Consider the following 21,540-nt stretch of genomic DNA (forward strand, 5'->3'; position numbering starts at 1 on the left):
CGAACCTCCCGTCACTGAGCCCCGTGGCAACCGGCTGATGGAGGGCTTTAGAGGGGCCTCTTGAAATGTGGACAGAGCGTTTAGAAAGGAAAAGCCTTTCCTTTTGCTTTAGTTTGGGTGAGGATTGGTTCTGGCTCTGGCAGAACCGGGTTGTATTTGAGGCCCCGCGTGGATGGGGCGCTGCCCATCGGCTTTGTCAAACAGAGCCAAAAGCAAATGCTCTCTGTGATGGCACTTTTGGTTCCCTGTGAAGTGATGCTCGGTGAGGTTCTTTGGGGGGTTTCTGTTTAATCTTGCTGCTCCAGCATTTCTCTCTACGTGTCTGAGGCTCCAGAATACAAAAGCGTTGCAGATACCTCGTTTGAAAGATAGGATCAAATGTGCCATGTATTTTTTTTTAAAAAAAGAAGGAAAAAACCCAAGAAAAGCCTCCCCTGGATTTATTTTTTTCAATGTTTTCGTATCAGAGCCAAGCAGTGACTTGTACAGAAAATATCTTTGGATATTAAGGAAAAAAAAAATCTTGCTGTGTGTCAGAATATTGAACAATTAACTGTTTATATTAAAATTCTGAATAAATTACCCAAGAACAACGCTCTTCCTGCTGTTTCTGCTGTCCGTGCCATGGAGAGAGTGCTCAACCTATCGCAGAATAAGCAGCACTTTCAGTTGCAGAATGAATGGTGTTAAGGGAACACAAACACACATCCAACTCCTCTGCCCCGGGGCTCGGCGGAGCCGCGCTGGGCTGTGTCCGCTCCGGGGGGTTCTCGGCAGCCTGAGATGTTGGGTGATCACTGGTGAAGGGGTTCCTGCAACAGCGAGAGCTGCTTTGCCATAGTGCAATTCCGTTATTCCCACATTATTATAGTGACAGGATGAGGGGCAATGGGGATAAACTGGAGAGGGGCAGAGTTAGACTGGACAGAAGGAGGAATTTCTTCCCTATGAGGGTGGGGAGGCCCTGGCCCAGGTTGCCCAGGGAAGCTGTGGCTGCCCCATCCCTGGAGGGGTTCCAGGCCAGGTTGGATGGGGTTTGGAGCCCCTGATCCAATGGGAGGTGTCTCTGCCCATGGCAGGGGTTGGAAATGGATTGGCTTTGAGGTCCCTTCCAACCCAAACTATTCTCTGATCCGAAAATGCAAAATTAAGCAAAGCCACGAAACTGGAAGTGGCAGTGCCGGGGGTGGGGTTGCTGCCTCTGGGCTCCAAGGATGCTGCGGAGAGGCTGCCAAGGCTGAGCCAGCCCTCGCGCGGTTGCTGCTATCCCTATTGCTCTTCCAGGCTGCCGGCAGAGCTCCGCTTCCCCAAACCGTGTCACAAGTGAGACAGAAGGAAAAGATGCCATCCTCATCCCAGCCAAGGACATCCCATCCTGCCAGCCGGAGCAGCTGCCTGGTGTTTGGGAGCAGCCCTGAGCTCCGATACCGATCGCGCTCTTGTGGACTTCAGAGAAATTAAACCTTAATTCCTCTTTGCTCTTGCGGTTTCCTGGAGCGCGGGGTAATTGCTATTCCAAGTGCTGCCAAACCTGCGGTCTCTGAGTAATTGGAGTGTGAGCAGATCTTGTTCTGATTAGGGCTCGGCTGGGGCCGGCGCGCGCGCTCGGGGCCGCGGGATGAGGAGCGTGCGCTCAGCCGCCCACAGGCTCGTTGGGAAGGAGCAAACGGGGCTTTGGGCCGCACACGGCGAGGGCAGCGGATCACTGCCTCGGCCCTCGCCCCAATGGCTTCAGCAGATGAAGCATCTGTGTCACCTGCGCGGGTGACTCCGGCGTTGCTGTGCTTTGCCATCGCTGCACCCTGTGTATCGCTGAGCGCTGTTGGGCTTCGGGGCCTCAGCTGCTGCCCACGGTCAACCCTCAGCAGCAAAGGTGAAGGAGCCATTAGCAGAAGCCCCATGTGAGGCCACACTGCCCCTGGCAGGAGGCAATCGAGCGATGGCGCAACGAGCCGGCGGGTGCAGCCCCTGTGCCGCACTCCCGTGGTGCTCACTGAGCGGTTTTTCTCTGAACGGAAGAGGAAGAAGTTTGTGGCAATCGCTGTCCTCACAGCCATCGCTGGTTCGGGGCTCCTCACGCCCTGCGCTCCGGGGTCCACAACCCTCTGGGTGATTCGTGGGACCCTCCCAGAGCCTCGACCCACGCGAGGGTGGGAGCGAGCGCCCGGGCAGCACCGGCGCTGCCGCCAAGGGAAGCGCAGCATGGGCGAGGCGGGCTTGTTTGTGCCTTCGGAAAGGGGAAGCGGTGAGGTGGTTGAGCCAGAGGCTCCCGGGAGCAAACCAGCCGTGCGGCTGCTGCTTCCCCGGTGAGCCCCCGCTTCTCGCTTCCCTCCAGCAGCTGGAGAAGAAGCCGGCGCTGTCAAGCGCGAGTGCGCACAGCGGACCCGCCGGAGCGATGCCTCCGGCCCTCAGGGTAAGTCGCTCTCCACACAGCCCCGTTCCACGCACCGGGGTTGTTCCTCGTCTTCCTCAAGGCCTTGTGAGGAAGCAGCTTGTCTTGAAGCCAAAAGGCCAAGCGTTGGGCTTTGTTCAGCCTCGCCCTGCAAGCGCTTGAAGGCGCAAACTCAGGCTGAGGACCTTCAGCAGATGAGGAGCTCCACCCTGCTGCCAGCCGAGAGGAAGATGAGGTTGAGGTTTGACCCACAGCGTGGCCCCAAGGCTGCTCCGGGCGGCGCTGGGCGGCTGCACACCCTGTGGGTGCTGCACTCGGCTCCGGCCGCCGCTGCTGTGCCACAGCAGAAGGTTTGCAAGGTTTCCTCGGCACTGCCCACTCTCGGGGTTGGGCTGAGCACCAGAGGGGTCCCCAAATCCCCCTCCACACTGCCCACTCCAGGGCAGGGCACCCGGGTTATCGGAAGGCCCAAGCGGAGGGGGCATGGGGAGGGCTGCCTTGGGCGGATGATGCTTTGGGGTTCGCGGTTGGGTGAGGGAAATGCTCTTTGGCAGTTGCCTTTGCATCACGCCCAGACAGGGTGGGCTCCGTGCCATGGTGATGCCTGCGGCCGTGTCCAAAGGGGCTGCGCTCAGCGGGGCCGCAAGGGTCACCTCAACAGAAGGGAGAAGTGTTGGTCTGGTCCAGGAGCTGCACAGGGGTAACACTTGGCTTCTTCGGTCTAATCAAGGGGTTGGGAGCAAAGTTTGGAGCCAGTCTGGGGTGCGGGGCTGGTGCGAGTTGGGAGCAGTGCGCTGGAGACCTCACTGTGGGGACTCTGGTCTCTTGGGGCAGTTTGGAGACAGCTGAGACAGCTTCCACCTGTGCCCCTGCCTGGGAGAGCTGAGAGGGGTTGGAGAAAGCCTTTGCCAGGGGATGAGACGATGCTGATGTCGCAGACGGACCTTCCCTTGCAGAGGCTCTGCCACGGCACTTGGAAATGATGACAAAGGTGCAAATATCAAACCTGTGGTCTTAGCTCTTACCCTACATTGAAGGTGAGAGTGACTCTCACCCAGGTGAAGGTGACTCTCACCCAGGTGAAGTTCTGCCCCTGCAAACCTGCCTGAAACGCAGTGGTTCGTTAGTCTGGCAGCTGAGAGTCATGAGTGGAGGGAGGGTCTGGCAGGGAGGAAGGGGCTTATGGTGCATTAACAGATTGTTTTCTGTCTGTAAGCCCTGAGCAGTGTTCAGGGGCTGCGTGTCCTCCAGGGCCACCGACCCCCAGTCCCCGCTGTGCGAAGTCACTGAGCCGTCACACAGGTGGGAACGCCGGGGACCAGGAATTTCTCTCTGGCCACAGCTTCCATCAGCTGATGCTTCTGACAAAACACTTGGCTTCTCCACTCCCCTCTTGGCAGCCCCTGGGCTGAGCCTGCAGCGCTGCCTTAGACCGCGCCGAGCTCTGCCGTGTTCTCTGCTCTTGGCTCCTGCTTGGGCTTGGTTGAACCTCGCGCGGGGCTCGGAGGGCTCCCAAATGTCCGACTCGCTGCTCAACCACTCCTGGCCATCGTTCTCGAAACGCTGGAAGAAGAGATGGTCCTTTAAGCGAGGTAACGGCCTCGTGCGCGGGGAGAAGGGGCTGAGCCCCGTGTTGGGAGCTGGGCTGCTGCAGGCGGTCAGGAGGAGCAAAGAGCGCTGGGGTCCCCGGGCAGGGCTCGGCGTTGCGGGCACCCCACTCGTCTCCGCCGGGGACACCGTATAATGTTGGTTAATGCTTTTCCTCCCATTTCGTCTCCTTTTCAAGGCACGCTAATGCTTTTAGGAGCTGGATAACGGGTTAAATATCAGCCTTCTGGTTTAGTAATGAATTGGTTTCTGGCAGTGAGCAGGAGGTCCCAGAGCCTGCAGAGCGCTGGCTGAGCCTTGTGCCGAGAGCTTGATGGTCAAGCGGAGGCTGAGGAAAAGTTTCCTTTAGTCTTTCCGAGTGAGTAGAAGAGCAGAGCCCCCGCGCTCAGGGCAGAGGCTGAGCCGTGGCAGTTTGTGTGGCACGGGCTGGGCTTCCCGGTGTCCAACAGCAGGGACGGAAAACGTTAGGATGGTGTGAACTGGCGTCATTCCGGCAGGCGGTGCCGTGACTGGGACAGAGAGAGCCCTGAGAAGCAGGACGTTTGCGGTCCCGAGGAGCCGGACGGTGCTGTCCTTGCCTGCAAACCCTGCCTTCAGGCGGCTGCTTTCGGGCACCTTTATCTGCGGCACCAGAGCTCCCAATGTGTGCCGGTGCTTTCTCCCTCGTTATTCTCCCCCTTACCCTCAGTCCTCATACAATGTGGATGTGCAGGAGAATGAGATCCAGACTGGTCAGTCAAAGGAAGGTTAATCCAGAGGAGGAGGAGTGTGGGTCACCCAAGCTCTGCTCTGCGGTGAGCCCTGAGCAGCTCCCACGAGCCCAGCTGGGACACCCCACTCCAGTTATCCCAGTGCTACACCTCCTATGGTGGTTATGGGTTAATTCTGCCTAAAACTATCTCAGCTGGACCGATCTCTGTAAGAAATAGATCAGGCTCACGGTGCTCGCGAGCACTGATGGCTTTGGAGAGGGTTTTGGTAGAGCCTTCTCCCCGCAGCCTGTGCTTGCAGAGCAGTTTGTCGCGGTGGGGCTCGTGCTGTGGGCACAGAACATTCGCATCTTGCTCAGCTCCTCTCCTGCCACCGGCTTTCTGCACCCTGGCCCCGGCCGAGCCGCATTGGACCTTCCCTCTGTGCCCAGCAGAGCCACTGCGCTGTGACTCTTCGCTCGTGACTTGAGGAGCATCACAGAGGCTGCAAATCCCCCTCATCCCTGCCAAGAGCCTTCAGCCGAGAGCGAGCGGAGGGCTGCGCTGGCTCCCTACTCTCCCGGCCCTTCCTGCCCCAAAAGCAGGTGCCAAACGCAGTGATAAGAGAGCAGCTCTCTGTACAGTACGTTACAGTGTCAGAGCTTATCTTCCCCCCTCCTCCTGCCGGGGCCGCGGGAGCCAATCCCCACCGCTGCCGGGGGGCCCAGAGCGGGCGCAGCACTGCGCTCCATCCCGTTTTGGCACAGGGAGTTTAGCACTCGCTTTACAGAGGTTTCGCTGTCCTACAGCTCTGACACTGCGCAGGGCAGCGCGTGAAGGGCAGCTGGTGTGGGGCCAGCGGGGCAGGAGCCAGGAGGAGACGGGAGAGCTTTTGTTTCTCCTCCGTGCCTTCCCAACAGGCTCTACCCCTCATTGCTTGGAAATGCCCAGACGCTCTGGTCTTTCCTTCCTCCTCGGATGGTTTCACGTAGCAGAACCAGTGCCACTGTCCCGCTGCGTTTGGCCATTCCCGTGTGGAAATGCAGTTTGATGCTTGAAGGATGTGATCCACATGGTGAGAGCTCGCACCTCTCTTCCCTCTGGTGTTTTCCCTGCCAGCCTGGCTCCAGGGTCACTCGGGGACCTGTGGCATCCTGCGCCGAGCAGCGGAGCCCGCGCTTGAGGACAGCAGAGCTTCTTCCAGCTGCTTGGATGCTGTCTCCCGCTGTGATGCTCGCAGGTGCATCCCCAGGGACCGGCTTGTCCGAAGGAAACCAGCAGAGGCTGCTGCAGGAGGGAGGGTTTGACTATAGGTCTGAAATGGAAGCATTGAAATCTTTGTTGGGCTCCCAGTGGCCTCGTACGTGGATTTTCCCTCGAGACAAACCAGCTCCGCTGGCTGATCCCACTATCCCAACCCCGGGACTGTCCCAGCCTGTCACACGCGGTGGATGCCTGTCACTGCTTCCTTCCTCCTCGCACGGAAGCTCGAAGCCATCGTGTCTCACCTGCTGGGCGCTCGATCAAAGCGTGGCAGAGCCCTGCTCACGTGCGGGGACCTGCCCGGCCCAGGCGGCGATGCTTCCTCCCCGGCTCTGCCCTGGGAATTCCTCCGATGAGGCTGCTTCCCGCTGCAATAACCTTTTATGGTTCCAAGCCAGAGGCGAATTAAGCAACTGCAATACCTAATCTGCTTAATGTTCTCCTAAAGCAAACAGTGTACGCTCTTGACAGTGTCATTTTGTCATCCCGTCTCCAGCTCCAGCAGAGTTAAGGTGAACGCCGCTGCCTGCCAGCGCCAGGGGAGTTCAGACATCCCGTCCCCTTCCCACCACGCGGCAGATGGATGGAGGATGGGTCCTTCCAAACTGTCTCGAGGTCTGGAGGATGGGTCCTTCCAGGGTCTGGGAGGCTCAAGGGGCTCCAGTTTGCCATATTTGCTGATAAATGGGTGACCACATCAGTCATGGACATAAGGATGTCCCTCAGATGTGCCTCCCTGCTGTGTGTGCTCCACTCTGGTCTTTCCTTGCCGGAGCCTGATGCCTGAAAGCCTTTTTCCCCCGCTGTGAGCCCCCCAGCAGCCCCCCTTGCCCACACATCCGCACAGCTCGGCTCCAGGGATGCCAGCCCAGCATCAACCGACCGAGGCGTTGGATGTGGGGAGCCCTGACTTGTTTGTCTGATGCTCACACATTGCCTAAAATGGTCTCCCCATCGCTGCGGCCCCGTGTGCGCTGCGTGCTGCCGCCGCCGAGTTCTCCAGAGGCTGCAAACCTGATGGATCATGTGTGGGACAGGAGCGTCTGAAGTCTCCGAGGAAGACAATAAGCGGTTTGGTGGGTCTGGAGGGGGTCTGCTGACCCACATCATGGCCAAACCTGAGCCCTGCGTGGCACAAGTGGAGCACAGGGAATTATTTTCCAAGCTGAAAGGAGCTGATTCTGTTCCAAGGATCCGCTTCGGAGCTGCAGCCTGGTGCAGACCCAGCACAGCCTTGGCAGGACAGCCGGACACAGCCTGGGAGGGAAAAACCTCTTTGTTTTAGCTAAACCTCCAAGCCAGGGCTCTGGGTTCTGTCAGCCCACAGCGCTTGGCAGCTCCGTCCCTGCCGCCTCGCGGGCCTCGGCCGCTTTCTCGGCAAGGGATGGCAAGGGCAGGGGATCACCTTTTCTTTTCTTCCTTAGCCTTAGACGCGAGGAAGTCCCATTGGTCCTGGTCTTCTGGGACCCTTCCCTCCACCCGGTTGCTCCCCTCGGGTCCGCTCTACATTCGCCTTCATCGCCGCCTGCTCCGGGGGTGCAGTCCCTGACATCCTCGGCTCCTCAGTTTCCTACAAACTCATGCCAAGACCTGCGCTCATTCTAATGTGTAATCACTTCAAAATACTATATTTTTTTTATTACAAACTGATTAGAGGCAATCAGGTGCACCTGAGGGAAGGAGAAAGCGATGTTCGATACCTCACTAAACCTCCGCCCGTTTTACAGACAGAGCATTAGAGACGCGGCTCAAGGACGACCCCAGGCAGGGATTTGTCTAATAATTAACAATTATCTGTGAACTAACTTCTACAGCCTTGCTAGGAAGTCTGTTTCAAATTTTCCCTGCTCTTATAGTCAGAAAATCCTTAATTAAACCAATGCCTTCCCAGCCTGCTTGCGTTCTATATGCTTTATAGACCCTCACTTGAAATTACCGCTCACATTTAAATGCACCAAACGTTCCTTAAAGCAGAGAATGTGGTGTCTGCCGTGCACGGCAGGATCCACGGAACCAATCCTTGACCTCCCCCATGTTTGCTGCCTTTTTCTGGCTGGCACCTCGCAATTTCTGCTTGCGTTGCGTAGTATTAAAACCACAGCCGGATGCAAGGTTTCGAAGAGTGTGTTTTTTAACTATATCTTCCTCATATTAATGCTTTTATACTTTGTTTTCCTGGAGTGTGATGTGTTTCCAGCAGTTTCTTGTCATATTTCCCTTGGATATGGCCGCTTATAGTCTCTTGCTGTTGTTTTCTGCATCTTCAGAGCTCCACCGCGGTGCTCCGGGCAGGAGCCTGGCGTTTTTCCATTCGCCTTATGTATCTCGAAGGAATAAACGGCCTTCCGTGAGTCATGTGAGGGTTTAGAGATCATGGCTGAGGTTTCCAGTGTGTCTCCTTACATAGGAATGTGCTTCGGTCAGCTGGACAATCCCTCGGTTTTGTTTCTCAATGAGCTATTGGATGGTGCACACGCAGTCAGGTTCGCATCCACTCAGAATTCCTGAGTGGGGAAAATCCCCACGACGGAGCCGACACTGGGAGAACTGGGCGCTCCCGCTATCGCCCTGGATTCATTAACGAGCCTCTGATTTGGTCTCCCAGTGGCATCCTTTATTCCTTATGGATGAAAATAAAATCGCTGTCAGTATTTTCACTCCTAGATTTCTGCTTTAAAAGTCCACGATGGGAAACATCAGCCCTCAAAATGCGCTCAACTCTTCTGTTGTACTCTAGAAGCAGCCTTGGCAGCACCGGGCGCCCTGCGAGGGGCTGGCTGGGATGGTGCAAGCCTGGTCTCTGCCCTGCGCATGCCATGGCTTGAGGGATGAGGTTTCTGCTGTTAGGAGACCCCTATGCCGAGTTCCCACGGGATCAAAGCTGCCAAGGTCCTGAGATTGCCCACGAGGGGCAAAGGAGCAGAGGGCCATGTGGAGGGTTTCAGCGATGCCTCCTGTCACCTTGCTGCACGTGGCTGGTTTTACATCCTTCCTGGCCATCGGGTTACCTGCTGTGACCTTCTCTGTCTTGCAGGGTCTGACTGCAAACCATGCTTACGGGAATTCAGTGACCGCGGCACCCCTGCTTTGGAGGAGTATCACACCCCCAAAAGATTCCTCCCATCCCTGATCGCTGAGGATGACACTATCCGCGCCAGCATGGCCAAAGAAAAGGCAAGTGTCCTCTTTCTTTCTGGTACCAAAGCGCGAGGCAGAGGGTCAGCGAACTGGGGGGTCAGCATCGTGTTCACAGGGGTCTGTGGGGGAATAAGAATGGGGGAAAGGGGTACGATCCAAACTGTCGAGGAATAAAAGATTATATTGCTCATGCTGCGAGGAAAGTTGTAGCTGTTCTTCCTATTGATGTGAGGGGGAATAAGGCACAGAAAAGTCTCGGGGACTGGGGGAAGCTGAGCTGGTGGGGCTGGGGGAGGTCTGGCTGTGAGGGAGGGTAGGAGAGTGCTGCTGTAAGAGGGTCTGGTTGGAGAAACCCAGCTGCAGGCTTGGCCCTCAAGGGTAGGTGGGCTGTTTGCCATGAGAGGGGAAAAAAAAGCAGCTCCCACTCGGAACGGGAGCTCTCCCATCGCAGGATGGGTGCAGATGGGATTTGTGGGCTCAGACTAGGTTGTCGGTGTGTCTGCAGGAGGACTCGTCATCCACAGAGCTGGATGTCCCAGCAGCAGACTTGCACAGCAGCACCGAGGACCTCCTCTCCGACTCTGCTCTCTGTGGCACAGAGTATTACAGGGATCTGGGACTCCAGAGCCTGCCAGTCGCCAAAGCAGCCCCAGAGACTGCGGCACAGCCACAACACGCAACTCGGGCTGTGTCTGCCATTCGCTTATTAGAAGAGACACCTCTGAGCAAAATGTCTGTGGACGTTGCTTTTTCCAATCCCATTTCCTGCTCGGTGCGTTACGGCGAGGCCGATTGCCGCTTTCTGAACAAAGGCCACGTTTGCTCCTGTGCAGCGGTGCCAGAAGATGGTACCAATGCTTCTGAGTGTCCTGCAGAGGCAGACAAGGAGCTGGACTTGCAGGAGGCTGAGGATTCCTTCCCCACGCTGGTGAGATCGATGTCCACCTCTCGGAGGCACAGCTGGGAGAGCCCTTTATCCCCCATGGATTGCAAGCGCAGGTAACACAGGACTGGGAGCAATATTTGACACATACAGTGCAACGGTGCTGCACGAGGCTGGAGTGATCACACTGCCCTGAGCCCCAACTGCTGCTGGATGGCTTCCCTCCCACGTCAGCCACTGCCAAAGCAGCTGGATGCCTGCTGCTCACGTTGGGTGGGATGGGGAGGAGAAGACCCTCTTCTCTTGGTCTTGGGGCCAGGAAGAGGATCTCTCCCCTGGAGGGAGCTTGTTTCTGCCAGCATGTGCCTATCCACGGCTGGATATTAGGAAGAATTTCTTTACTGACAGAGTGGTGAAGCCCCAGCAGAGGCTGCGCAGGGCAGTGGGGGAGTCTCCACCCCTGGAGGGGTTCAAAAACCATGTGGCCATAGCACCTGGGGACAGGGTTTAGTAGGGATGGTGGGGTTGGGCTGATGGTTGGATTGGATGAGCTTAGAAGTCTTTTCCAACCCTGCGATTCTGTGATTCTTGATATTGCCCCCAGTCCTTTATCACACATGGAACCAGGGCTGGATGGGGCACGTGGGGCCAGGGCGATGCACCCGGTACTGAGGGCAGGAAGCAGCGAGAGGGCTTCACGTGTGGCTGGCAGTGCCTCAGATGGGTTTTCACTGGCCTGAGCCTCCCCTAGCACCAATTTTACATTTTTGCTGCCAAGTTTTTCCAGCCACACGGGCACTCGCAACCCTGAAACCTCGAACAGCATCAGCTGCCCTGACAGCCTCCATCCTCTGGTTCAGAGGGAGATTTTCCCACCCCGCAGCGATTAAGAGAGCTCAATCAAATCCTTTTTCTTCTTGTCTGTGACTTGGTTCGGTGTGGCCCGTGCCTGCCGATGCTGCAGTGTCCTCCAGCCCTCTGTCCTGCACGAGGCTGCAGAGGAGAGTATTTGTGGCGTGAGGATGATCTCTGGCTGGGAGCAGTTTCCAGGCGGAGCGTTACCACCGTGCTGTGCTCCTGCTACATGAATGCCTTGGGCTCCATGTTCCTACACACACGCTTCCCCTGCTGACAAATGTATTGATCTCCCAGATGACTGGGAGGTAGGTGCAAGCCAGCAAGGACTATTTTTATCTTTCCTCCTTATAAGGTACCCTAAAATTATCTCAGCCTGAAATCTTGGCAGTTCTCTATCAATCTCCGACTTTCGTCCTCAGATCTATTGTTGTTCCGTGTGCTGCGGATCATTCACAGTTTACGCTGTGTGCCAGGAACATGAGCGATGGTGGCACAGAGTGGCTGTCAGGGTCTGGGACTTGTTCGGTCCCCTCGCTGGGTGATTAAGCACGTGTGATCTTGGGGCCAGGGGAGGGGAATATGCCTCGCTGTCCCCTAAGCAAATGCTTCCTGAAGCCGGTCTCTGGCAGCGGGAATGAAGTGCCAGTGATCTGTGGACAGAGCCCATGCAGAGAGTAAGATTTTCCACTCAGCCCTATCCATCATATTGCTCCTACGTTGCTGGCACCGCAACAGCACTTGGTGTTCAGGAAACTGTGGGGCACTGGGGGAGCTGGTCCACCCCTCATTTCCCACAAAAGGATTTCTTTTTCCTTCCTTGAAGCTGGGCCCCAGTGGGAGCAGGATTTATGTCTTGATGCCACAGCGATGATTCGATAAATGACACCATCTGCCATTTCTAAATGCCCAGAAGGACTTTCCTGGCGCTGCAGCCAGCAGGAGAGCAGTGCTCGGGCAGGCGAGGCTGCTGCCTGGGTGGCTGCACAGTCTCAGGGGTTGCTAAGAGATCAGCAAGAGCCATCCATCGCTAAACATCCCGAGTGACCAAGGAGCTCGTGGACAGCCAGAGGAGCTGGTTTTGACAGGCTCAGGACTTGGTGTCCAGGCTGACACTGCCCGTTATTTCATTTTTCATGTGTCTGCTGTGGTCACCCTCCTTGTCCCAGCGATTTAGGACATCGCAGAGGCTGTGCCGCGCCTGCCACTGGGGCACGGGTGAGCTAAACTGGCTTGTTCTTCCTCCTTGAATCAGGTTCAGCTTGGACGTCACAGAGATCGGCAGTGACCCAGAGGATGTGGAGAAGGGAAGCCAGGCCTGTCCGCAGCCTCTCGTGTCCCTTCAGCTGACCAAAGGGGAACTGGAAAGCTGGAGGAGCAACGTCGGGGCCAGCACGGTGATCAAAGTGGAGATAGAGCCGTTGCACCCACACCTCACAGTCAGCCGCGGCTCAGAGGAGGCGGTAGGTGTGCAAGGGCTGCGTGTGAATCAGTGGCAGGACAAGCTGGGGGTGCAGAAGGCAACACACAGGGGTCAGCTGCAGGCTGGACCTCTTCGATACCAGAGTTGACGCAAGAAAGCCAGGAGGTCTGCAGGAATCTCGGCAAGGATGGGCTTTCTCTGCTCTAGGCTAAACTGTCCCTTCTTGCAGAATACAGGCCCTGAGAGCTGGCTGATGCACAGCCCTCTTTTCCCATAAATCTAGCTGGAATTTCCCTTGCTGTAGCTTGTGCCTGTTGCCTCCTGTCCTGTCACTGTGCACCTCCAAGAGGAGTCGGGCCCTATCTTCTCTGTATTCCGCTGTCAGGCAGTTGAAGACAGCAGTGTCGCCCTCTCTTTCACACTGCTTTCCTCTGGAGAAATTATTCGGATCCAATTCGTATTATAAGGACAATTGTATCACAGTGCTGCATGTCCTGTAAAAGTGAGAAGTACCTGAGGAGGTCACAGCCACCTTCTCCAGCCTTCCTGGAGCCCACATCTGAAGCCACTAAAGAGCTGGGCCTTACGGTGTCCTGTCATTGTGACCCTGACAAAACAAGAGAGAGAAGGGACGAGGAGTCAGCTTGTTCCCAGTGATATCCAGGGTTGTGATCTAATCTTGCGTTCTGCTATACCACAGGGATCAAACCAAGCAGCAAGGGAGCCCACAGGCAGGGTAGGAGGCTGTGGAAAGGCAGGATGATCACTGGCACTTAAGTCAAGACCTGCCTTCCACCTTGCCCAGCCGTGCCGTGGAGGCTCTGAAGCCCTGATGGAGGCTCCCTTGGTGCACAAAGTACCAGAGATACACACGACTCTTTACTTCTCCAGGAATGTGGCAGCAGTGGGAAGAGACTGAGGTCAAAGTCCGTCCCGTCAGTGTGTGAGGTGGTTGCTTCCCCTCAGATACCCTGCGGTTTTGACACTCCTCTTCCAGCCGTGGAAGGTTGGTATATACTACGCACATGACATTAAACGAGTTAAGGTTGTTTATGATCAATAAGTTAAAAAAAAATAGAGATCTAGCCTCCCTCTGCAAGCCTACACATCCTCTACCCTTCCCTTCTACATGGTCCCAGAAGCTCCTGAAATAAAAAGCCAGGCTGACTTCGAGTCTGGTCCCAAACCCAGACGTGTCCATCCCCAGTGACACATTGCCATATAACCTCCCTGTGGCTGGAGCACTGCTCACTCCCGACTCACACAAGGTGAAGATGGTTTCCTAGTACGAAAAGGCACCACTTCATCTGCCTGGGTTTAAATACGCCCTTTCTTCAGTACCCCAAAGAATGCGGCAAACGTGGTCTGTGTGCAGGACTTGACCTGAACTCACCCATCACGCACAGCTGGCAGAGGGACAAGGCTGTCTGGTTCTGGTTTCTGCACTGAAAGCCAAAAAGTCTTCAAAAAACAGAGGCATCCTCACTCCTGCAAACTTAATTTTGACTTTCTCCGTGCTGCTGCAATCCATTGTCCTCTCCCACCTGGAGCAAAACATAGAACCTTGCTAAGAGCCCAGCCTGGGCAGCGGAGGGGAAGCTGACTGTCACGGGGAGGGCTTCCAGGGTGGTATCAGCTTCTGCCTTCGAGCTGCAAGCAGCATCGTCACGAGTTAAGGTAATACAGACTGAAGAAGGGAAGGGTAACATAGAAATGTGATATAGCCCTCCTCTCCCTCACAGAACTGCAAGGCAGCCTTTTCCTCCTTCACTGTTTCCAGTACTTCTTCCCCATTAAAGATAGAGCGGGACCCCAGCCAGATCCATGCGTTCCAGTTGTATAGCTCGCAACACGGTGTTCTGCAAGGGTGAGCCAGGATCCCTGCTGAGAATGTTTTGTGTTGCAGGTGTTGAACCCCCTGCTTTGGAGGTGCTGGAGAAGGACCACGTGTCCCCAGACCACGTGTAGGTATTGTCAGTCCTGGCTGTTTTGAGACTGCCAAGATTCCTGAGTATATCTGAGCATCTGGAGATGCAAGCGCAAAGGCGATCCCACTCCATGCTGCGGCACATAAGAGCAGTTGGATGTAAACCATAACCTGATGCTTTGTGGGATGTAGAACATCTTCGCAAGGATATTTTCTAACCTCCTGCTTTTCTTTTGCCCCATCCCTGGCAGGTTAATTGTCCAGCAGGTACTTCAGGAGCTGAAGCAATACCATGGGTAAGTGTGTCTGCAAGAGGGCTGTGGGTGGAGAGGTCACCTGCAAATGACACCTTGCAAATCTCCAGGGTACCAGAATCTCCCTATTCTTACAGTGAAACTATGGTGGAATTGCAAGGAGAAATAGCATTTCACGTTCTCCTTCCGTAGCTCTAAACACGTTCCTGTCCCATCACCAAAGACAAGCTGATCTGGAAGTTCTGCTCTTGTGTTCTTTGCTCTGTGTCTGACTTCTTCTCCCCGCACAGGGCAAAGCAGAGAGCTTGTGTGCAAGAAGGCAGCGATTCTTCCCAGCAGAACCTCACCTGGTTCGAGTTCCTGTCTAATGAGTAAGTGAGACAGAGGGTAACCCACACACTTTGTGTTCTCAGAGCAGACTGATTGTGAGCTCCCCTCCATCTAAGTTCTGCTGCCCTGCTTGTGCAACGGCCTTGAGGAAAATACAAACAGAACTGGCACACCTAATCTGAAAGTTCAGATCATTATTTGCAAGTGTCCCTTTAATAAAAGATGCCTCTGATGCCAAAAGAGATCCTTCAGGAGATGGAGAGCTCAGAGATGGGGTCCTAAAATAATGCCTTTGATGATCTTCATCAGTGATCTCCCTGAGCTGTGCTGGGCCAGTTCATTTCCCATAGTTATGATGCGTTTGGTCTTGTTTCAGAAATGAAGACAGTGGAAAAAGTGATAAAGCAGAAAAAGGCACAAAGGTGATGAGACGTCTGAGTTCCCTGCGGAGCCGAGTCACTGGATCCTGGCAGAAAGATAAGGTGAGGGAGAGATGGTGAATTTGTGGGAGGAATTGTCGAAGTCTTCAAGAAGAAAAGGGGGTCTGACTCCAGGGACCAGCGAGTTGGATTGCTTTTGGATGGCAGAGGCCTCTGTACCGGTCAGCAGACACACTGTGACCCTTCACATAATGCACTGGACCGAGTGATCCCTGACTTCCAGCCCACCTTGCTCCAGGACACGCTCTGGCTGCGCTCACGCTGTCGCAGACCATTGCGCAGACCAGGAGAGGAGAGCTTTGACTGTGTGCCTGCCTGGATCACCCACCGTGGGGAGGAGAGCCCGCAGAGGCACGGGCATGTCCCGCAGTGCCGTGTCCTGCCGGTCATCACGCATGACCCCAGCCTAGAAGGACTTAGGAACGGGTTGGGGAAAAGCACTACATCCCAAAGGTTCAGACGCAAAGTTTCCCCCTGTACGTGCTGCGCACCAGCTTTCTGCATGTTCGTTTTTACCAGGGGGGAAAGGAATGTGTGGGCAGAGAGAGGCTGGTAACGGAGCCGTGTTTTTTTTCTCCTTTCAGGGTAAGAACAAAGAGCAGCCAAAAGAGAGAGAGAAGGAGAAAGAGACAAAGGAGCCAAAAGAGAGGTGGAAAGAGATCAACGGGCACCAGCTTGTGCCAGGGGTTTTCTCCAGTTGCACCAGCTGCTCGCTGTGTGCCAAACCTCTTGTGAATAAAAGTGGTCTGCAGTGCCTGAGTGAGTACGGCTGTGGCTGCCTGGCTCCGACCCCGCTCCCCAGCCACCCTCCAGCCCATTCCCTGGCTCCAATCACCCTCATGGATCGCTTCACATCTCTGCCTGCCTCGACCGTACCCCACCTCCCTGCTTGGCCTGACTTGGTTGTTTCTCCATTTAGTCTCAATGATCTCTAAACCCTGTCTGGCAATAGTTTATCTTTGTTTTCTTGGGTCACTTGACCATTTCCTGCCTCTTTCCCCCAAGGAGGGTTCTAGGTCAACATTTCCTATAGTAACATTTTTTCCCCCAAAGTTCTGCTTTGCCCAGGCGCGTATCCCTGTTGCCTACGTGAAGCTGCATCTTTTAGGCTGGGGGTTTTTTTTCAGTTGCGGTAATATCTCAGCTCAGAATCTGCCCTATAATCGGGCACAGGGATTTTTAGAGCATTCAAAACTTTATGAACCAACCCCAGAATCAAACGGGACCTCCTAGAACCTGCATGTGTGAGATTGCTCCTTTCCAGATGCAAGCAGTGCAGAGGAACGGCAGTGTTTCCTCACCAGCGGGCACGGGACTTTGTTCTCCCACTGCTTCCACTGTAGCATCGCTGCATGGCTTTGGCTGATGGACAAACCCTGCCCCTCTTCCTTGGAGCAGGTACTCAGGGCACTGAAGAACATTTTAATTCCTGAGGTATTGTCTGCGGGCAGAGAAAATCTTCTGGAAACGGGAGAATTGCTCTCTTTCTCTACCTTGTATCCTCAAGCAATGCTTGCTCTCCAGTAAGGGTCTCTCAGAGGCTCTTAAGGTCAGTAAAACCTTCCTGGGGCACAAAAGAACCGTGTGCCCTTAGACATGTGCTGTGAGAAGTGTGTTCTGCCTTCAGGCAGCTGGAGGGAAACCTAAAAGGACCCAGCTACTAGAGAACGTTTTCCAGGTGTCACAGCAAAACGTAGGAAGTAGGGAGCTCAATAAGAGCAAATGCTTTGTGGATACTGAGAGAGAACCCAAAAAATTACAGGAGGAGGCAGAGTTATTTGTTATTCCTGTTTGAGGAAGCTTTTTGTTGAGTGTTGCATGCTGCTCTACAAAAAATATCTGAACCTAAGAGGATGCAGACAGTCCTCGATCCACAGTGCACCAAGAACTTGGAGCCGTGCTCCGTACGGTCTTGGGAACTCAGAGGTGTGAGTGATTGTTCTCTGAACAACTGCTTTGAAGGTCTGTGGTCTGAAGTGCGAGGGGCTTGAGCTAGTTGTTGGAATGGGTGTATGGCTCAGCATATCTTTGTCCGTCATAAATGTGTGGGGATTGGACACACATTACAGTAGCATTTATGTAGTTTCTCAGCCCTTTGGTGAGGAATCTGTGTTCTTGAGTCTTGCAATCTGTGTTCTTGAGTCTTGCAATCTGTGTTCTTGAGTCTTGCAAACATCCAGAACTCCGAGGTGGCTGCGGAACACCATATGTTTGGGAATCCGAAATCTCCTTTGCCTTTCTGGGCTGCTCAGGGCTGTGCTGCCCGGGCTAACGCCGGCGGCAGGGCAGCAGAGCTCGGTTGAGTGTTCCCTTTGCGGTGGTTTGAACTGACGCTGAACAATAGGCAGTGTTCTGAGATATCCATTAAAATGACTGGCCTCTCTGTGCTCAGATCTGGATTGGGACTTGTTGTCTGACAGCTGTTGGCCTGAGAGTGCCTATATTTGGATGACGCTGGGCTGAAACCTTTGCAAGCTGCTTCTGGGTGGCGGAGTCGATAGTTGGTATCGCTCGCTCCCATCATTGCAGCCGGGAGCAGTGTACAGTCTCCTGACAAGCCACTGACAGGGCTCTTGAAAAGAGAACTTCGGGGCCACCATGTAGCCAGGGTGGCACGCGTGCTCTTCAGAAGCGCGAGCTGCTCTGCCAGGGCTCAGCCTGAGCTGCGGTTGCTGCCAGGACCTGAGGATATTTGGCTGCTCTGCTTGTTTTCTCATAGTGGACTCACACTTCTCCATCCACCCCCTCGGCCCTCGTCCAGCTTTGGGTCCATCTCACGGTCAGGTGCTGCTGTTGATGTTCTCGCTATGGTATTTTTAACTGCAGCACCACCGCGTGGTAATAGACAAAAGGAAACAAGAAAAGATGGAAAGGTGATGAGCTGAGGCCAGGAAGAGGATGGATGGGGACATGGTTAGGAAGGCTGAGGACTTTTCACTGTCCCGTGGACACAAAAAGTCTGGTGGCTACCGTGACTGTGATGGAATAGAGGAGTGAGAGCTCTTCTTCTTAGTGGAACTAACAGCAGGAGGAATTCTTCTTCCAATTCAGAGCAAGGAATCATTGTTTTGCTAGGAACATGCACATGAGATGTGAGGAGCGTAGGCAGCCCGGGTGGCCCTGTACGCTGGAACTTGTTTTCCTCTTCCATCTGATTCCTCCCATCTATCGCAACACCAGGCGGTACAAAGTCTCCCAGGGAAGGAGGCTGTGATGCGTGTCAAGAGTACAGAGGCAGGAGATGTTCTGCAGCTCCAGTTTTGGAGTCTCACAGATGTGATGTTAGGAGCTTGGCAGGGAGGAAAAGCAGAGAGAAATGTTTGCAGTCACTGGGACCTCAACAACAGCGGCCACCCAAACCGCGCTCTTATATAAACTTGGAGCTGTGAGTCTCTAGGTTTATTGTTCACCTGGAAATGGAGAAAGCTCCTTTTGAGCCTTTGCTGTCAAGGGTGGAGAAGGTTCTGTGCCTAAATTAATCCTCTCTTATAAACATGTTTCCAGAGTTTATACAACAGGAGTTAGATGAGTCCCAGGAAAGCCCTGACAGGAGGAGAGCTCTCCCCGCAGGCTGTACCATGGAGGTGATCCAAGGATATGTCGTGGAATACAGATGCAGGAGGATTGCTTTCCTCCTAGTACTTGGGCTTCAGTAGTGTGGTAGAGGTAGGTCTTTTACAGCATCTTTAGTTGAGAGTTCCATCTCTGCTACTTTATGGGAAAGACAGAGCTGTAGCTCCCGTAGGGAGGTCAGATTGACCGTCCTCTTCAAAAGGGAACCGGTAGCCACAACCAAAGCATTCGGTGGGCTTCAGACAAACTCCTCTTCTGTAAGAGACGGTGTTCAGTTTAATGAATCTTCCAGAATAACACAGGCTGTTACGGATATCGGACTATCCACCTGTCCTAGGCTGAACCTTGGTGGCTGCTTCTGGACACACACAGGCTACTTTCTACCACGCTGCTCTAACTTCTGCTCTCCGGAATCTATTTAAGGCACATTGTGAAAGAGGTTTGAGAATTGTTTCCTCTCTCACAATGGTTATGCAGGTAAACGGAGGACACAGCTCTCTACAGCTTGTCAGGCAAACATCCTCCACCCGTGCTTTTTTGTCTGTAAGGAAGAGAGGCCACAGTGTTTCTTGGTTTGGACTTGAAATTTGATCTGTGAAATTTGCCTCTCGCTCGGCCCTTGTGCCTGCACACTTTTGCTTTCAGGTTTTCCAATGCAGCACCAACAAGCTAATACAGAGAGGGTAGTTTTGGCTTCTAATCAAGGAGGAATTACTTGATTTTCTATGCTGAAATTTCTCCCCAGAGCCCATTCAGAGTCTTGAGAAATCTGAAAAGCCGTCAACCTGAAACTTTGCATTTCTGGAGAGAGACATAGGTGCCGAGAAGCTTCAGTTTTGGGGGGGGAAATGAGGTTTGGCTGCTGTAACATGATGACACTGATAAATAGACCGGGAGTCCCACTTGGAATAAGTGATTACTGACAGGATTCCAACTAAAATAGGCGAAACCAAAGCAACTGTGATAGGCTGCGGGTTGATGTGGTTATAAGCCAGCGAAGCAGGGTCTAAAGCAATTGTGAAAGCAGTCTGCACTGCTAGTTTTGGAGGAAACCTGACTGAGGTACAAGTCTGCTGACACAGAGCTGGCTCTACTGAACTCGAGACGTTTTAAAACTGAAGCATATGCTGCTCTCGGGGCTTCTCCCTTTCTGCCTTTCACGTTCCTTTCACATCTGGGCAGTATTGGTTTCATCGGGGAACATCTCAAAGATGCTGCTCCTCGCATTCCCTGATAAAACTGCAATATCTTGTACGCTTGCACAGACAAACGCATGCAGCTGCACGACAGTAATCTACCTGCAACGAGTTCAATCAGAAATCTTTTTGTTATTATAGCGTTACACGGGATTAGAAAGTTGGTGTTATTCTCCTCTTTGCAATCCAAACCTTAGCTCTAAGCTACGGACTCTTTCAGCTGGCCGCTGTGCCAGATTTTGCACTGATTTTGTGGAGATGCCCTGAGGGCAACCGCACAAGCACAGCACGTTCTCTCCCTGACAGCTGTAGTTGGGCAATCTGCAATGCTTTCCTTTTATATTATAGCCAAGTACGAAATTTGAAGTGTCTAAGGATTAATCCGTCACCAAGTGACAACCAGCTGTTTACCCCAAAGTGCCTTATTTAATGATTATTTCCCTGTAGCGCTAAGAGGCCTCAATAAACAACCGGGACCTCGTTGTACTTAGTCCTGTACAGAAGCAGTACAAAACGGAACATTTCTGAAAAGCTCACAACTGGAAGATGAAGAGAAAAAATAAAACTGATTAAGCAGGTTGCGGTGTGAAAACTAGCGACGATATTGGTCCCATGGCAGTCTAGGCTTTCAGGTCTTTTTCAGCCCCAACTGGTGGCAGGTTCCTTCAAAGTAGCACGGAAAAGCTGCAGGGTGGACTTCTGAGAGAGAGAAGTTTGGTTTGCAATCGTGTACATTCCATTTTCAAGCTTGACAGGCAACTTGGATATGCATGATTTAAAATATGACAAACTTGTGATGGAGATCAGTGGTGTAATTCCTCAGAGTGAATCATAGATCAGGAGGTGAAGTGAGGTCAAGACAAAAGCTCTTCTAATTTTCCCTCCCTGCACTTCAGCAGCCTGGTGCCAGTACCAGGTCAAGCCTTACTGGTGCCAGGGAAAAGGTGTTTTTTTCCAGCAGCAATTGTTATCCGAGTCAGTGCCTGAATCTGCTGATAGTGAAGATAATTCGCCTTTGCTCTCGCTGTTTGTCTGCCCAGGGGTCATTGGCAAAGCCCTGGGCAAGCGCTCGCAGCTGCAGGGTGGATAAGGGTGGATAAGGAAGCCAGCGCCCTGCCAAGCTGCCGCGCACCCCAACCTCGCCGTGGCAGGAGAGGCCATAAACGCTTTGGCACATTTTGAATGGCAAATCCCACTGGGCTTTGAATTATGAATTATGTATTTAGAGTATGTCGCAGGTGCTGCATAAACACATGAACTACCATGCTAAAGCTGTCACTGGGGATGCTACATCCCATCCGTTAAGGGCCTGTGGAGTCTTTGCTCTTGCCGTGGCTGGGCACTGATGGAAGGCAGGCACCCTGGAGATCCCCCACGGAGCGGGATGTTTCCAGCTGCAGGCTGGGATGGGAAGAGGCTGGAGTGGTTCTCAGGCTTGGGCAGAGCAGCTGGGGACTCTCGTCAGGGAGAAGCCTGGTGCCTCTTGACTGTGGCTACCACTCTCACCCCAGCAGCAGACTGAGGGGAAAGTGTGGGCTACAGGTGGCTGTGGCCATGCCCTCCACCAGG

The 21,540-nt window shown here is 53.9% G+C and overlaps 1 protein-coding gene across 2 annotated transcripts in view; it reads left to right on the forward strand.

The window, feature by feature from the left end:
- Positions 1 to 2,442: 2,442 nt before the first annotated feature.
- ARHGEF18 (Rho/Rac guanine nucleotide exchange factor 18) overlaps positions 2,443 to 21,540 on the forward strand; it is a 51,084-nt gene continuing 31,986 nt past the window's right edge. Inside the window, exons 1-10 of one of the 2 annotated variants that reach the window (XM_054050237.1) lie at positions 2,443 to 3,984; positions 8,987 to 9,126; positions 9,596 to 10,089; positions 12,084 to 12,291; positions 13,143 to 13,257; positions 14,158 to 14,215; positions 14,430 to 14,474; positions 14,723 to 14,803; positions 15,139 to 15,244; positions 15,787 to 15,961. In XM_054050237.1, the coding sequence (XP_053906212.1) occupies positions 3,909 to 3,984; positions 8,987 to 9,126; positions 9,596 to 10,089; positions 12,084 to 12,291; positions 13,143 to 13,257; positions 14,158 to 14,215; positions 14,430 to 14,474; positions 14,723 to 14,803; positions 15,139 to 15,244; positions 15,787 to 15,961 (1,498 nt within the window). In that variant the 5' untranslated portion in view covers positions 2,443 to 3,908. Of the gene's footprint in view, positions 3,985 to 8,986; positions 9,127 to 9,595; positions 10,090 to 12,083; positions 12,292 to 13,142; positions 13,258 to 14,157; positions 14,216 to 14,429; positions 14,475 to 14,722; positions 14,804 to 15,138; positions 15,245 to 15,786; positions 15,962 to 21,540 lie in introns of those variants that run through there. The other variant, XM_054050235.1, reaches the window with a different exon arrangement.

The sequence above is a fragment of the Cuculus canorus genome, chromosome 27 (assembly GCF_017976375.1).
Source record: "Cuculus canorus isolate bCucCan1 chromosome 27, bCucCan1.pri, whole genome shotgun sequence".
NCBI classification, from domain to species: Eukaryota; Metazoa; Chordata; class Aves; order Cuculiformes; family Cuculidae; genus Cuculus; species Cuculus canorus.